We start from the raw sequence: 16,396 nt of genomic DNA, 5'->3' as shown, positions 1-16,396 counted from the left end.
AAACACTTTAAAAATACAATTCAAATTTATTACTTGTGCTACTGAAATGATTTTGGAAATTTATTTCATGCCACGGTATATGTTATGTACAACCAAATGTAAAATATATCTGAAAAGGGGGAATATATATCTGAAAAGGGGGGGAATGGGGGCTTTCACACAAACTGCTAAAAAGGAACCAATACGAGTAATAAACATGGTGTTTTAATCGTATAAAAAGCACTGTAACAATAAATATAACCAAAAACCCTATAATATCTGCGTATAAAACAAGAGACACAGGCTGTGGGGCTCCCATACAGGGCTAGAAAGGTAGCCCCTCTTCTTAGGAAACAAACCCAGCTTCCCCGGAGCAGGTCCTGGACCCTGGGCAGCATTGCAGCCTCCTGGACTGAAAAAGGCTCTTAAGCTGAAGACTCTAGGCCTAGTTGGCCCCTCGTCAGGCCTCATAAGACCCCAGTGAGGGAAAGAGGCTAAGGGAGAGATTGTGTATACTGGACCAGGCTCTGAATCTTCCATCCAGCCGCTGCCACCAGAATCAGGATGCCAGGCTGATTGGCCTCTGGCCCTGTCCACCCAGTCACTTTGCCTCTCAGAACAACTGGTAAAAAAAATGCTTGGCACCATGCTGGTGACAGTAGAAACCAGAGGATCTTGGCAGATACACTCTGGGTAATAAGAAAGACTGAAGGAGTTCCTAGGGGTTTCTGGATCGGGAATACCTTTAGGGGCCCAGTCAAGAGAGAAGAGTTTATCACAGGGTGCCAGGAATCCTATGTCCAAGCTCCTAAAATGCCCAGGACTGAAATTCAAAGTCACTGACTTTCCCAGGGAGTTGAGGACAGAGTTTCTGCTAACAGAAAAGCTACTGGCCCCTCCTGGGGCAGTGACCAGCACCATCTGTTGACAGGGCAGTCAGGGAAAGAAGAGGGGCCCTAACACTTTCTGATCAGGATAAATCCCTCTTTACTAAAGGCCCTGTCTCACCAAAGAGCCCTGTCTTCACTGCAGGATAGGGGTCCCATGTTCAATCTTCTCACCACTCAGGAGGAGCCAAGCCCCAGAAACCCCTGTGACACAGTAAGTCCACTTTTTCTGACAGTGTCAATCCCTCAAGCCAACACTGCAGGCAACTTCGGGTATTTACACAAGATTCCCCATGTTGGAAACTGTAGAATCGTATAGGTGAAGGTGGAGTGACCTGTGGTCATGTGATATTACCCACTTCATTAATATTAATATCCCCTGAGAGAGGGGCAGTCCAGCGCAGAGTCAGCAGGCCTGAGTCTTGCCTTGTGACTGCTGAGCAAGCCACCTCTCCTCTCTGGGCCTCAGGAAATAAATGGGTTGAAAGTTAATGATTTTGCAGTTCCCTCTAGGCATGAAGGTGGACTTGGAACCTGGGGGAAAAACCTAAAAAGCAGGAAGCAGAATGCTCACCTCAAAAGCAACTTCAGAAACCAGTTTAAAAAAAAAAAAAAGAACCTATAAAACCTTAAACTCCTGAAAAAGCACTGGCCCTGGCATCCTGACCAGCAGGACAAGGGCTGAACCCGAAGGGCCCAGGCTCAGGGTCTGTCCTGGTCCTTGCATTCTGGCTGGTTCTCCTGGGCCCTCTGCAGCCAGGCCCGCCTCAGCTCCATAATCTCCCGGCCGTACCACTCATGCAGGGTAGAAAAGCAGGAGGTCTCAGGGGACACGGGGCTCTGCCCCCTGCCTAGGAGGAGGCTGGCAGGGCCCTGCAGCTCCCACTCGGCCAAGCCCCGCCCTGCTGGCCGGCTGCCCCCTTCTTCCACCAAGCCCATTGGGCTGCAATCTCTAGAGAGGGAGTGGCCGTTCTCCAGGCCAGGGGACCAGCGGTCAGGAGCCTGGGGCTTGCAGCGGCTGGAAACGGCCTTCCAGGATGAGCGGCGGTGCAGGTCCAGGCTGTGGCGGGCTTCACGCAACTGGCTCTCCAGCTCGCGCACCACCAGGCGCATGTACCCAAAGCTTGCCCGAGACAGCGCCTTCACCCAAGCCTCCTGGGCCGCCGGCCCATCTGCCGCGAGCAAGTGTGGGCGCACCCCAGGAGCGTCGAAGCGGATGGCGAAGGCAAACTCTTCAGGCACGGGAGCCTCCGCCAGCTCCACCGTGCAGCCCTCTAGCACCACGAGGCTCAGAGGCGCCCGGCCCTCTCGACTCTCAAAGGAGAACAGCAGGTTGCCCTTGAGGACAAACCAGCACTTTCGGCCAGCGCCACTGGGGGTGGGTGGCGTCCCTGCGCCTCCCCACGTGCGCAGGAAGCCTGTGTGGTCTGCCGGGGAGTCGCTCAGTGCGTAGTGGGCCACACTCCTCTCGTTCAGCTTCATGGCTCCCATGAAAACTGTGAGATGACAGAGGCGAACAGCGATCAGAGAGGGAGGCGGTGCTTGCACCCCGTGGGAAAAAGAATCCTGGCTCTGGAGGAGGCCTGGGCCCCAGCCCGGTGGCCTCTTCTTACTTTCTGTGCCCTGAGGTTCTCAGTGTCTCCATCTGTGAAATGGGCTAGTCTCCCTGCCTTTGTTTTCAAAGGGTTGTGAGGATCATGCAAAAAAAAAAAAAATCTGGTTATCGGAGGACTCAGAGAAAAGGAAAATGTAATTTGTGTCAGACCAGGAAGTATGGCAGGGCTGTGAACAGCTTTTTAAAACCCAAAGGAAAAGGCATCAGCCGGGCTGAAATGGACTCCAAACTCATAAAAACCACTGTGCTTACATCACCCCCTAATCTGGGGGCCCCTTAGCTCCAACCCTGAAGCTAAACATCCAGGGTTTCCGTGGGCTCCGTGGGTCCCTGCTGGCCTCTCCATTTGATGGCACAGTAGTCCTTTAGCTGCCTGCAGGGCCCGATAGGGCTGGGGTGGGGCAGGCCTGCCTCATTCCTCGATCAGTGTGGGTTTAGATAGGGACCTTCTCAGGAAACAAGTACAAACACAGGGCATGGTGGAGTAGGATCAACCTCAACTACCGAGTGTTGGTGCCCCATACATGTGTGCTAAGTCACTTCAGTTGTGTCCGACTCTTTGTGACTCCATGGACTGTAGCCTGCCAGGCTCCTCCGTCCATGGGATTCTCCAGGCAAGAATACTGGAGTGGCTTGCCATTTCCTTCTCCAGGGGATCTTCCCAACCCAGGGATCGAACCCAGGTCTCCCATGTTGCGGGCAGATTCTTTACCATCTGAGCCACCAGGGAAGCCCACGCAAGTGGCATATAATCCAACTGTTCTCCTGACTCACAGAAAACTGAGACCAGAACAGTGAAGGTGAACTTCCCAGGATCACGTGGCCAGTGAGAAGCAGAGCTTGGTCTCCTGATTCCCTCACCTCTTTGGGGGGCAAGTCCTGGCAGTGACCCACTTACCCGCAGAGCTCCCTGGGCAGGGGTGGGGGTCTCTCTTGTCTGGCCACACGGCTCAGCCCTTTGACCACGTGGTTTCCAGGACACCTGCAAAAGAATTCTCAAATATAGTCAATCCATCCTAAAGGACTGGACTTACTCCTACTCAGCCTCCTATTCAGCCTCAGGTCAAATGAAACCACCACCTCCTCCAGGAAGCCTTCCCTGACCCCTGATAATCTACTGCCCTGCCCAAAATACACATACACACACAGGTCCACCCAGGCCCTGCAATTACGAGCAATTTAAGGATCTGAGTCCCATTATCCTGATCATCACTCTTTGGACCTCAGCGCCCTGCCCTCTAAGGCTAGGTCAGAGTTAAGTGCCCACATAGCTTGTTGCTTTTCCCTTTTAGTACTTGCCACATAGTTTATCTGTGGTCTTTAAGTGACTTAATTTGAGAGGCCTGCCCTGATCACTATATGTAAGGTGGTCCTGATCAGGAAGGTGGTCTGATCTAAAGTGACCCAACAGCAGCCTTCATCCCACAATGATCTCCTTTGGGTTTACAGCGCTGTCCCCAGCCCCAGAATGTCTAGAACCAACCAACTGGACTTGGTTCCGGTAGAACCTCCCCAATATCCAGCCCTTTGCAGGGCTTGGGGAGGTCCTCAGAAAGTATTTGTTAAAATAACTGAATACAATCGTGGACAAAATAAAGCCCCTCCTTCCTGGAGCCTACATTTCCGAGGGGGAGGCACACTGTAAAAAAAAAAAAAAGAAGGACAAAAATAAATAATAATTAGTGTCTTTTAAAATCAATTAAATAACGTGAAGACCCGTCTTGATAAGGGCTATGGAGAGAAGCAAGCAGGGTCCTGAGATGGGGGCTGGGCCGGTCTCCGATGGTGGTTGGAGGAGAAGGAAGAGAAAAACACAGATGGTTGGTTCCTTGAGCAGTGGCCTCACCTCCCGGCCGTCCAGCACTGGGGCGCGGAGAGGAGATCCGCTGACCTAACTGTCTCCCCTCCCCAGGGAAGGACGTCTCCTCCCCACCCGCTTCCCGGGTTAACGAGGCCCGCATTTCAACCCCGGCGGGAATCCGCTGCACTGCATTTTTCTAGATTCTTTTGTTAGAGGAGCGGCGGGCTGGGGCGTGGGACCCACTGGCCATGGCCACCGCCGGGGGGGGTGGGGTATCTGACCCGCTGTCGCCCAGAAACGGGGTGGCCTCACCGGGAGCTCCGCGGCCAGCACCGCAGACTCGGGGCGCGGCTGCCGCCTCGGTTTCCCCATCGCGCGGGGAGCGGCCCCGCCACGTCCCCGCGGGCCACGCCTTCCCGGGGCCGCCTCCTCCCGGGGCCGCCTCCTCCCGAGCCCGCCGGGCCCGCTCTCACCTCCACGCCCCCGAAGCCCAGGAGCGCGGCCCGCGGGGTGGCCCGGGGCCATTTCGACTCCGGACCCCACGCCACCGTCTGTCCGGGCCGCTAAACGTGGCCGCGGGAGCCGAGAGACCCCGCCTGGGCGGCTCGAATTACCGCCCTCACCCCTCCCCGCCCACTACTCACTAGGCCCCGCGATCCACGCCGGGGGAAACTGAGGCCTGGCCGGCCGTGCCCGGCGTGAGGCCCAGTGCTGGTCGGCGGTGGCCGGCCTCGAACCCGGAGCCCCACCTCGGGCCATCCGGGGGCCTCAGACCCAGGCCACCTCCCAAGAACTTCGAGACCTTCTCTTTTCCCCTCTCCAGCCCCCCTCTCCCCGCCCGGCCCACTTCTCGCACAGAGCCAAGTCTGGGACGGCTCGGCCCAGACGCCTCCTCTGGGCGGGCTCCTATCCAGTCCGCGAGGCCCAGCCCAGCTTCCCAGTCACCCAACCCGGCCCCCTGGAGTCGGCTGGATCTCGCTTCCGGAGTGGAGGGGATTATTCATTTCTGCTCCCTTCACTCCTGCCAGCCTGGAACCCATCTTCAGCGCCCAGGCTCTGCCTGGGGTCAGTGGACAGCTAGGCCTGCGGTGAAAGACACAGGAGGGCACAACCAAAGATGGGGGAGGCTTTCCTGACAGCCCCGGGAGCCTGGTGAGCTCAGAACATCTGCCCATGAACTTGCTGGTTGTCACCTCGAAGAGTTCTGGCCCTGGCAGTTCCTGCAAGAACGCTCCTCCTTCCCAACCCTACCCCAAGGCTCTTAACTCCTCCAAGGTCCTTCACATTATTTAGGCCTCAGTTCCCGTCCCCTCCCCAGCCCTGAGAAAGCAGCCTGCCTGCCGGTCTATCACATCCCTGGTTTGTATTTGCATGATAACACTAACCACTTCTAAAAAAAAAGTTCCTTACATTCATGGTTTTATTTCCTGTTTATTATCTGTCTCCCCCACTAACTTTTATTCAGTTACTAATAGACACCATAATAAATGAGATAGGAGGCAGTAAGTTCTGTGGAAAATATACAGCACGGGTTAAGGGGCCTGGGAATGGGGCGGGGGGTGCGGTAGGAAGGTTGCGATTTTAAACAGAATGGTCACAGTAGGCCTCACCTAGAATGTGACATTTAAGAAACAATTGAAGGAAACCAGGGAGCCATTCATGCCAGAATCTGGAGGGAGAGCATTCCAGGCAGAAGGAACAGCTAGTGCAATGGCTCTGAGACCTGCTGTGTTTGAGGAACTGCAAGGAGACCCGTGTATGTGTGTGTGTGTGTGTTGGGGAGTGGCAGGAGCAGCAGGATATGGGGTTAGAATGTGTGGGGTGGGGCTTTGTAAATCTGTGAGGGTTGCTACTCCAGACTGAAACGAACGGCCATCCCCAGGTCTTGAATGAGGTTTTTGTTGTTGTTGTTTTTTGTTTATCTTTAGTAATTATTTATTGTGCTCTATCTTCATTGCTGCTGGGGCTTTTCTCTAGTTGCAGGGAGCGGGGGCTGCTCTGTAGTTGGAGTGTGCAGGCTTCTCATTGCCGTGGCTTCTCGTGGCTGAGCACTGGCTCTAGGGTGAGAAAAGGCTTCAGTAGTTGCGGCCTATGGGCTCAGTAGTTCAGTTCCCAGGCTCCAGAGCACAGGCTCAATAGTTGTGGCGCCTGGTAATGTCCAATCTTCCTGGACCACGGATCAAACCCGTGTCTCCTGCATTGGCAGGGAGATTCTTTACCACTGAGTCACCAGGGAAGCCTTCGAGTGAGGTCTTGAGCTATGTTTTAAAGGATTTCTCTGGCTGCTAGGAAGAAAAAAATATGAGTGGAAGCAGACCAGTGAGGAGGATGCTGGAGTAATCCAGGCAAGATGTGATGGGTGCTGGGAGAGTAGAAATGGCCAAATTCGGGTTTGTTTGCTTGATTATTTTTTTGGACGCACTGCGTGGGCATGCACGATCTTCCTTCCCCAGCCAAGTATGGAACCAGCGCCCCCTGCGGTAGAAGTAGGGAGTCTTAACCACTGGACCGCAGGGAAATTCCTCAGCATGGGGTTTGAAGGTGGAGAGTACTAGGTCTGCACAGAGACTGGACGTAGGGAGTGAGGGGAAGAGGAGCCAAGGAGAACTCTAATGTTTTGGCCTGAGCATCTGGAAGGAAAGTTGCCATTAACCTGAGATATGAAAGTGGCGGTGTTTGGAGCCAGTTCTGTTTGAGATGCCTTTGACCATCCAAGTGAAGGTTGCCAAAAATAAAGTGTTTGGTATCTAGTCGTTGCTCAGTAGGAATGTGATGAATGAAAACAGAAAGAATGCAGAGTGTCTGGATAAGCATAACAGGTGGCCCAAGTGTCAGGCAAGGTAGGAGAGTCTCCTGGCTTTAAAAAGTGGTTCGTAGCGCCTATTCATCTTCCACTACAGTTTCTGAGTGGTTTACTATGGGCCATACTCCAGGGCATACTCTCATTTTTCTTTAAAAAAGCCCTCAGCAAGTATCCATGCCACAGCTATTAAATGAGCATCTACAGTGCCCTATCCAGAAAACTCTTGGGAGTCCCTTGGACTGCAAGGAGATCCAGTCCTTCCTAAAGGAAATCAGTCCTGAATGTTCATTGGAAGGACTGATGCTGAAGCTGAAACTCCAATACTTTGGCCACCTGATGCGAAGAACTGACTCCTTGGAAAAGACCCTGAGGCTGGGAAAGATTGAAGGCGGGAGAAGGGGACGACAGAGGATGAGATGGTTGGATGGCATCACCGACTCAATGGACATGAGTTTGAGTAAGCTCCGGGAGTTGGTGATGGACAGGGAGGCCTGGCATGCTGCAGTCCATGGGGTCTCAAAAAGTCGGACACGACTGAGCGACTGAACTGAATCCTCGCCTTAAGGGACCCGGCAGAAGCGAAAGGACTAGCTCGGCGAAGATGAGGAGCTTGTGCGGTGGGTGCGTGCCTGCCTCGGGAGCGCGCAGAGCCGGAGCTCGAAGGAGGAGGGGCTTTGGGATGTTCCGAGGGCTTTCTGGGCCCGTGTAGGGAGGGGCGGGACGTTGCTAGGGGGATTCTGATAGGTTCTGCCGGGAAGGTTTGCGTCCGTCAGGCCCCGCCCCACTGGAACGCGGTAGATGAATCAGGTGACTGCGGCGGTAGTCTACTCGGGAGACAGAACCAGGCGGAGGCTCAGATCGCAGCGGAAGAGTCGGTGAGCTGCCGAGGATGGGCGACTGTGGGTGGGCTCCCAGGGCTGGGGCGCTGGGCCTGCGGCCTTTGGGGGCGGGGCGGCAACCCAGCCCCGGTGGGAGCGGAGGCCCGGCCCCCGGCCCGCCACCTCCGATCTTCCTGGGCGTCCTGTAGTCTGTAGCTGCCTCTTTCTGACCCTAGCCTGGCAGAGGGTCGCCCTTGACCACTCGGGGTTCCCAGCAGGGCAGAGGAGGTGAGGTCTAACGTCCATGATACCTTGTTGAGTATTTCCGACGGAAGAACCCAGGCTCGGGGAAGTGATGGCTGTGGGGAGAGACTAGGGGCTGTGAGGGCGGCTTGGGCTCCCAGTGTGGGATCCACAGCCAAGGGCGGCAGGGCTAGCCAAACAGTGGGGACCCTAGTGCTTTTCTTTCTTTCTTTCTTTTTTCCAGTGCTTTTCTAACGTTTCTTAGCTTCCAAATCCCGACATACAGAGGCTGGTAAAAGCAGAGCAGATCTGGTCAGGTCCTGAGACCGCTGAGTCCAGAGCAATGTTGCTGAAGACAGGTACCCACACGGACCGGGTGGGGTGTGTGTGGCTTTGGGAGGGGTAAGTGACCACTTGGGGGGGCGGGGGAGAGGGGGGCGGGTGATGCCTGGAGGAAGTTCCAGTCCTGTGGTTTCTGGGCCTCCTTCTCTGATGTGGGCATATGGGGAGACATGTTCCTCTCTTATTCTTGGAGGTGGGCCAGAAAAGGAGGAGATCCTTCCCAGGCAAGAATCAGTTCCCCTCCAAAGAGACCTCTCTTCTTTGCTCACCCCCTCTACCTCACAGCCAGAGGCCCTATCTTCTGTAACATCAAGGTGTGCTGATAACAGCCATATATGTCAGTATAGAAATTCCATTTTACAGATAAGCAAATTAAGGCCCTATGGTGCTGTTCCCACCAGCTGACCTCTTAAGCCCTTCCAAAGCCTCTTGGGTGCCTACGGAGAACACCGAGCCCTGGATGGGGCTCAGGAGACCTGGGGCCTGGCTACAGTGTCCTGTCAAGTTCTGTGTGAATGGAGTAGGGAGAGCTGGTCAGGGTGTAGAAAGGCTGTGACTCCAGCTGTTAGATTTTGGTGATCCCAGCACTGCTGTGGCGACAGCAGGGGGGAATCCAGGCCTCAGACACCGCCCTATGCCTGGGACTGTCCACCCACTCACAGCCTGGTGGGAGCCAGCAGTTGCAGGAAGAGCCCATTCCACCTTAAGCTGGAGAGTCTGGTTCCCCTAATGCTCGGGGCTGGGCGGCATGCGGATGGCTGGGGAGAGGGCTGGGGCGGTGGGAGCCACTCACAGTCCGCCCCCCACAGTGCTCTTGCTGGCCTTGGCGTCCCAGGTGCTAGTCCTGGAGAACGGGCTCCTGCGGAAGCCACCCATGGGCTGGCTGGCCTGGGAACGCTTCCGCTGCAACATCGACTGCAGTGAGGACCCGAAGAACTGCATCAGGTGAGTCGGGTCTGCACCACCGGACAAGAGTGGGGGCAGGCGGGGGTGGGGGTCAGCTCGAAAAGAGGGCAGGGTTAGGGCTGCCCCCCCATCCCAGAGAGGAAGCAACCGGAGGTAACTTTTGAGACATCTGACATTCAGGCTCATGAGGGAGGCATCTGTGGTAACCTCAGGCCTGTAGGGGACCCAGCCCCTGAGATAAGGGAAAGGAGATCACCGTTAAGGGTCAGGCCTGACCCCACGTGCTTCCCACTGGCCCAGTCCTGCTTCTTGGCCTGGAAGGCAAATCACCACATTCGCTCCACCCTGCTTATGGCTCAGGACATAACCCTTGGTCGCCTGGCTTAGTCTCCAGCTTGACAGCAAAGGCCATGGTACTTACAGGCTGGATCCACACTCAGAGTATCTAAGAAGTTTGAAACACTCTGAGGAAGGGGGGTGGGGTTAGGGCGAGGCCCACGCTGGGCCACTGAGCAGCCCTCTCCCCTGCCCCTCACCAGTGAGCAGCTCTTCATGGAGATGGCTGACCGGCTGGCGCAGGATGGATGGCGGGACCTGGGCTACGTATACCTTAACATCGATGACTGCTGGATTGGTGGACGTGATGCCAAGGGCAACCTGGTGCCGGATCGCAAGCGCTTCCCCCACGGCATTGCCTTCCTGGCTGACTATGTGAGCCCCCCACCCTGAGGGCCAGACCACTCTTTCCACTCCATCCTACTTAGGGCTCATTTCTATAGTCCCTGCCTGAGAACAAACAGTTTGGTGGAGGAAATAGATACGTGAACAGGTAGTTGTGAGCCACGGTCGTGAGCAAGAGCAATGAAGGACCTCTTATTCAGCCTGGGATTTTAGGAAGGTTCTCTGGAGGAGGCTGATCCCAGAGAGGGCATTCAAGGCAGAGAGGATGGCAGGAGGAAACGCCTAGAGGCCGAGACAGCCCACACAAGGTGGGAGGGAGGGGAAGGGTCATGGTGGTAGAGGCAAAGCCAGGCCAGAAAGCTGGGACCCTTCCCTCCAGGCTTCCGGGAGCCTCTGAAGGTTGTAGTGGGGCCTGGTCAGCTGTGCCTGTGACTGGTTCCCTGAGGTATCCACTGTGTTCTCAACCCCTCCCTGCCCCAGGCTCACTCCCTGGGCCTGAAGCTGGGCATCTACGAGGACTTGGGCAACTTCACCTGCATGGGTTACCCGGGCACGACGCTAGACAAAGTGGTGCAGGACGCGCAAACCTTCGCCGAGTGGAAGGTGGACATGCTGAAGCTGGATGGCTGCTACTCAACCCCCCAGGAGCGGGCCGAGGGTGGGTCCTGCAGCTGGCTGGGAGCCATTAGGTAGACAGGGAGGGGTGGCCGTGGAAGGCCCCCCATTGGCTGGCTGTATGGCCCCTAGGGGGTAGTGTTTCCCAATTCCTCTCCCCCAGGGCCTAGGGGTATCTTGGCTCCCAGAGCTCTGGTGCCTTGCTCCGCCCAGGGTGTGTATGCAGCTCTGGGTACAGGGGAGGTGCCTGCTCTTTTGAGCATTAGTCTCCTCATGTGTGGGGGGAGGTTTAAGCTGAGGCCCGAGATCACCTTGGGTCTCTTCATCCTAAAATGTGGTTGGACTTCTCCAGGGTACCCCAAGATGGCCGCTGCCCTGAATGCCACAGGCCGCCCCATTGCCTTCTCCTGCAGTTGGCCAGCCTACGAAGGGGGCCTCCCCCCAAAGGTGAGCCATTTTCTGCACCCATCTGGCAGTGCCCACCCGTACCCAGGCCTTTTCACCTTCTGTGCAGCCAGAGCTTCTGTCATCTTAGTTGCTCACATGCTGATTTGTAGGAGGGTCGTAAGTACCTGAGGGGCCTGACCCAGCCCAGAGTCTTAGAGGAGACACTTGTCAGGTGGGCTGAAGGGTGTGGGAGCCGTGTGTCAGGTGCTGACACGGCTCCCCTGCAAGCACTCAGAATCCTGGGTGGTACTGAATGGGCTTGGAGGGCCAGAAGACTGGTGAAGCCAAGGCAGGTGGGGTCTAGCCTCCAAAAGGCCTCGTGGGCACCTTGCCGGGGCCCTTCAGCATGTGGGATGCTAGAAAGGGTGGAATCAGATGTGCAGACTGGAGGGAGAACCCTGGTGGAGGGTGGCAGTCTCCCTGAGAGAACACAGGGGTGGGCATGTGGGAGGAAGGCTATGGGTACCCCAGCCCAGGTTTCTGTACCCTGGGCTTGGTCCCCACTGGCATGAGAGGGAAGGGTCAGTTTCCGGCCAGCAGCACACCTGGAGGGGATGCCTGGGCAGCCCCAGAGGAGGGGCGCACCCTCCGAGGCCCTTCCTCATCCTGAGCACGCTCAAAGCGTGATCTCTTACCCCTTCCCACCCTCTGTGTCCCCTGCCGAGGCTCCCCAGCCCCTGGACAGGCCTCTGGGCCGCAGTGTGACGCTGATCTGGGACTCTGCCTGCCCCCAAATCCAGGTGAACTACACCCTGCTGGCAGACATCTGCAACCTCTGGCGCAACTTCGATGACATCCAGGACTCCTGGAGGAGCGTGCTGTCCGTCTTGGACTGGTTTGTGACCCACCAGGATGTGCTGCAGCCGATAGCCGGCCCAGGGCACTGGAACGACCCAGACATGGTACCAGCATGGAGGGGGCTGGCCCGAGGCCCACGGCCCTGTGCTGTCTTCCTGGGTGCTCTTTGCCAGGCTCCAGCTCAGCACCTCTGAAGCGTGTCATCCACCATGTGGGATGTGCTATGGGAGCTTGCGTACCATTCTTTTCCCAGGGCCCCACCCCCACCTCTTAGATCAGAATATTCAGGGAGGGTCTGGGAATGCCCATTGTTAACAGTCTTCCCAGACGGTTCTGATGTTTCCTCAAGCTTGAGAACTTGGTCTGGAGTGACTCTGGTCATCACCCCTCTGTAGGGTGGAGCGCACCATGAGCCCCTCTCTCCTGTCATTCCCTCCCTAGACTGTCTTCGCCAGGTCTGCCTCTGAGCCCCCTCTCAGCACTCTGTGCTGTTCCCTCCACAGGCAGAACTGGCCCCTCATACCTACCTCACTCACAGCCCTGACCACTTAAATTGCCTTGCAGTTTCTCCTACAGTTTTATAGCTGTCTCTTCACTTGGTCACCAAGTATTTACCCCCAGTGACAGTTATAATAATTACAAATACTTGGCCAGGTGGAAAGGGTGAGAAATGGACCTGCTCTATAGAGTTCGAGCTCCAGCTCTGCCACTTACCTTGGGCACTTGACTTCATTTTTCCTGTGCCTCAGCTTTGTCATTTGGAAAATTGAAATAGTAGCTCCTGTAATAAGGTTGTTTTGAGTTTGGTTAAAAGGATGACCCTTTAATTTTTCTAGGCCAGTGCATACCTGTTATTGTAAACAGGACTCAACTCCCCAGGGGTTAGGGAGGAGCTGACCTTCACTGACCTACTAAGTGCTAGGCCCAAGGCCAAGTACTTTCATTTTTTGGTCCCGCCGCATGGCATGCAGAATCTTAGTTCTCCGCCCAGGGATCGAACCCGTGCCCCCTGCAGTGGAAGCTTGGAGTCTTAACCACTGACTACCAGGGGAGTCCCCAAAAGGATGATCCTTTAAATGCTTGGTACCATTTGGCACATATGCAGTGTGTAACTAAATTGGTCTCGTTAAGTACACAACGGTGTTGAGTTGGCAGTCATCATGTGTGTCCTGTCAGTGTACTGGTTGCCCTGGCGACAGGAGTGCCCATTGGTGCAACTCTCTTTAGGGCAGGTGGGCAGCTAGTGGCAGGAGCAGACACTGTTCAGGTCTGACTTCCTACCACCCTGGCTGTATTCCTTCCATGTTCCAGTTTATAAATGCCTTCGGCAGTAGGATTTGTTGGATCCTTTCAACATCCTGTGACATGGTCAGAGCATATTATCACCCCTACACTCTTGGTGGAAAAAAAAAGCACTGAGGCTCTGAAAAGTGATTTGACCCACCCCAAAGCCACAGTGCCAGGGAACAGTATTGGCAGAACTAGGGCCCATACCTGGCCGTCCTCCCCATCTCTGTCTTGTCTTGCTACAAGTTTAGGGTTGGTCCCCATGCCCACCGCCCTGTAGAGGCCAGAGCTGAGCGCTCCTCTCTCCTGTCCCCAGTTGCTCATCGGGAACTTTGGCCTCAGCTTCGAGCAAGCCCGAGCCCAGATGGCCCTGTGGACGGTGCTGGCGGCCCCCCTGTTCATGTCCACAGACCTGCGTACCATCTCTGCCCAGAACATGGACATCCTGCAGAATCCACTCATGATCAAAATCAACCAGGATCCCTTAGGCATCCAGGGACGCAGGATTCTCAAGGTACTGGGGTATGGGGGCAGGGAAGGGGGGAAGCTGAGACTGGCTTCCCTGAAAACACGGCTGCAAGCCGGAGGTTAAGGGGTTGGGATCGGGGTCTGAAATCCACTCAGTCCCTCCTGGTTGCATTCAGTCGGAGGCTCTACTGGCAGCTGCCCTGACTGTCCCCTACTTACCCGGCTAATAGCAGGGCCAGAGCAGGACAGCTCATGGGACTGGGGGAAGGGAGATATCACCACAAATGCACGTGGGAACAGCGTGGCCCCCTGGTTTGGAAGTATTAATACAAGACGTCTGCGCAAGTCTGTGATGTCTGGCAGAGAACTGGGGCTTGCCTTAGAGTGTAGAACTTGCTTGAACCAAGGACTGTAACTAAGTACTGGTAGCATCGTTTACTAGTTTTTGAGCACCTGCTGTGTGCTAGGCATTCTAGATACATTTTCTCAGAAGGCAGTGCTCCTTCCTGGTTTTACAAACGAGGAAACTTGAAGTGCCTCGGTGCCTTTGTCCCAAGGCCACACAGTTGGTGAGTGGCACAACAGGACTTGCGGCCAGCAGCATCGCCTCAAAGCTTGTGCTCTCTGCGCAGAACCCTTGCCCCCTAGTGAAAAGGAATCTCCACCACTCTAGAAGGCACCCGTTGAGCCGGTGATGCCCAGAGGAGGCGTCTGATCCTGCAGAGGGGCTGACGGAGCCCGGCCCAGAGACCTTCTGGAGGACGGGGCTTCCTGCTCCTGGCTCCTCGGGGCAGAGCTCATCATTCCCACTGGACTGGGCCTCCGGTCTAGAGCCAGGGGCTGTCCACAGGTGTCCCTCCTGTTAGCCTGTGAGCTCTCTGACCTTAGGACCTCAGGCAGCATTTGTTGCATCCAAACAGGGGGCCTGGCACAGAGGAAGTGTCCAGGAGCGTCTGTTGAGTCAGGGAAGGAAAGGAAAGAAGGAAGGAAGAAGGGAAGAAAGAGAAAGGAGGAAGGAAGGTGGAGTTAGAGGAGTTGGAGCTGGAGGCTGTTTTTTCTCCTCTAAGCTTCTGTGGGCTGGCAGGACCCAGAGCTCAAGGGAGGGTTGGGAAGGGGGCTTCGGGGCCTGCTGAACAGGGGCCCAAACCAGTTAGCCATCTTCTGTGCCCAGGAGAAATCCCACATTGAAGTGTACTTGCGGCCCCTGGCCAGTGAGGCCAGCGCCATCGTCTTCTTCAGCCGCAGGATGGACATGCCTTATCACTACCATTCGTCCCTCGCCCGCCTGAACTTCAGCAGCTCCGTGGTGTATGAGGTGAGTGCTCTGCTGTCTCAGGACTTTGGGCTTCCCTGGGGGCGCTGCTGGGTCCTCACTCACATACCCGTCCCCCTAAGCCATGGGTCCTCCGGCTGGTGCGGTTCTCTGCTCTGGTGCTTTCAGGCTACACAGATGAACTGCTGTGTGTAACCGAGTCCTGCCAGCCCCCAAGGCCGTGGGTTCCCCTATCCGGTCTTGGTGGCACGTTTCTCAGGTTCTCACGCCTGCCTGTGCTTGGGCACCGCTTGGCTTGGCCAGAGGGGACGTGACTGGGGGGTTCACGCTCCCATTTCTGTAGGGCATACTGGAGGCTCCACACAGACAGGCCAAAGTCCAGGCGTTTACATCCTCTGCGGGGTGGGGTGGGGTCCGTGCAGCCATCCTTAGGGTGGCATTGGTGCTGTCCTCCCCCTGCAGGCCCAGGACGTCTACACGGGTGACATCATCAGTGGCCTCCAGGATAAAACCAACTTCACCGTGATCATCAACCCTTCGGGGGTGGTGATGTGGTACCTGTACCCCATCAGGAAGCTGGAGATACCCCAGCAGTGAGGGGCTGGGGCCAGTGACAGGCTGTGGCGGCACCACTGAGCCTGGACCATGGAGGGTCCGTGTGCTGAGGGCCAGTGCGGTGGGGTTCTCTGCTCTCCAGGCCCGGTTGGCGATCTGACCTCATCAGACTTGGGGTGCAAGCTGAGGGCCAGGTCCCGCTCCCTGCCGGAGCATGAACTCTCCAGGAAACTCGTCCCAGGGAGACTTCCTGTGGCTCTGTGGGCCTCTACCGTGTCTGCACAGCCCCACAGATACTGTTGAACAGCTCGGTCAGCTTCCCCTGTGGGGACAGGCAGGGACACGCATATCTGTCAGGACACGAGCCTTGGACCTTCTGTTTGTTGATTCTGAAATCAGGAATTTTGGGAATTTTTCTTATAATTAGGAGTAGAGCTCTGATCTCTTGTCAGGAACCCCCATGAATTATGCGATTAACTTTCCTGCCCGGAGAAGGCCTTGCAGGCTGACACGGCCTGGGAGTGACCTTGGTTCCTTCGGGTCACCAATAAAGCTGTTCTTTTGTCAAGCAGTTGCAACATGGGCCTGGGGCCATGGTTGGTAGGGACTCTGGGGAGCACGACACGAGGTGCCGGTTTCAGATTTCGCCTCACAGGGAAGACATGTGGCATCGTCCGGCCCCTCACTCCACAATGACTGGCAGATCGCACTTCTGACCATGCCAGGCTTGCCTCCCACCCCAGGCCATCCCTGCTCCGCCCAGCATCGTGGTGGTGACAACACAGAGCGGCTGGCTAGTGATGTCCCAGGCCCTCTCCCCTACCCCGTCCACATGTTACAGGGTCTGCCTGCCATGACCACACTCAGCGGCCCCTCGG

At 56.1% G+C, this 16,396-nt stretch overlaps 2 protein-coding genes across 10 annotated transcripts; one reads left to right on the top strand and one right to left on the bottom strand.

Annotated features, from left to right (window-relative positions):
- Positions 1 to 39: 39 nt before the first annotated feature.
- Positions 40 to 5,093, bottom strand: PHETA2 (PH domain containing endocytic trafficking adaptor 2). 5 transcript variants are annotated; one of them, NM_001045936.2, is made up of 3 exons: positions 4,927 to 5,093; positions 3,380 to 3,463; positions 40 to 2,362 (listed from the first exon to the last, which is right to left on the bottom strand). In NM_001045936.2, exon 3 carries the CDS (start codon positions 2,355 to 2,357, stop codon positions 1,569 to 1,571), a length of 789 nt encoding a protein of 262 aa, NP_001039401.2. In that variant the 5' UTR covers positions 2,358 to 2,362; positions 3,380 to 3,463; positions 4,927 to 5,093; the 3' UTR covers positions 40 to 1,568. The 5 variants fall into 5 exon arrangements, with proteins under 5 accessions (NP_001039401.2, XP_059742178.1, XP_059742181.1 ...); XM_059886195.1 differs by lacking the exon at positions 4,927 to 5,093 and adding an exon at positions 4,756 to 4,877 and having other exon boundaries at positions 48 to 2,362; XM_059886198.1 differs by lacking the exon at positions 4,927 to 5,093 and adding an exon at positions 4,595 to 4,702 and having other exon boundaries at positions 48 to 2,362.
- Positions 5,094 to 7,911: 2,818 nt separating this feature from the next.
- On the top strand, positions 7,912 to 16,086 carry NAGA (alpha-N-acetylgalactosaminidase). Of its 5 annotated transcripts, none has more exons than XM_059886529.1 (10): positions 7,912 to 7,960; positions 8,433 to 8,505; positions 9,324 to 9,433; positions 9,934 to 10,105; positions 10,556 to 10,733; positions 11,043 to 11,137; positions 11,878 to 12,039; positions 13,539 to 13,736; positions 14,862 to 15,005; positions 15,426 to 16,086. In XM_059886529.1, the coding sequence occupies exons 3-10, from the start codon at positions 9,363 to 9,365 to the stop codon at positions 15,558 to 15,560; spliced, it is 1,155 nt and encodes a 384-aa protein (XP_059742512.1). In that variant the 5' UTR covers positions 7,912 to 7,960; positions 8,433 to 8,505; positions 9,324 to 9,362; the 3' UTR covers positions 15,561 to 16,086.
- Positions 16,087 to 16,396: the final 310 nt, after the last annotated feature.

The sequence above is a fragment of the Bos taurus genome, chromosome 5, assembly GCF_002263795.3.
Source record: "Bos taurus isolate L1 Dominette 01449 registration number 42190680 breed Hereford chromosome 5, ARS-UCD2.0, whole genome shotgun sequence".
NCBI classification, from domain to species: Eukaryota; Metazoa; Chordata; class Mammalia; order Artiodactyla; family Bovidae; genus Bos; species Bos taurus.
This window is presented reverse-complemented; position numbering and strand designations above follow the sequence as displayed.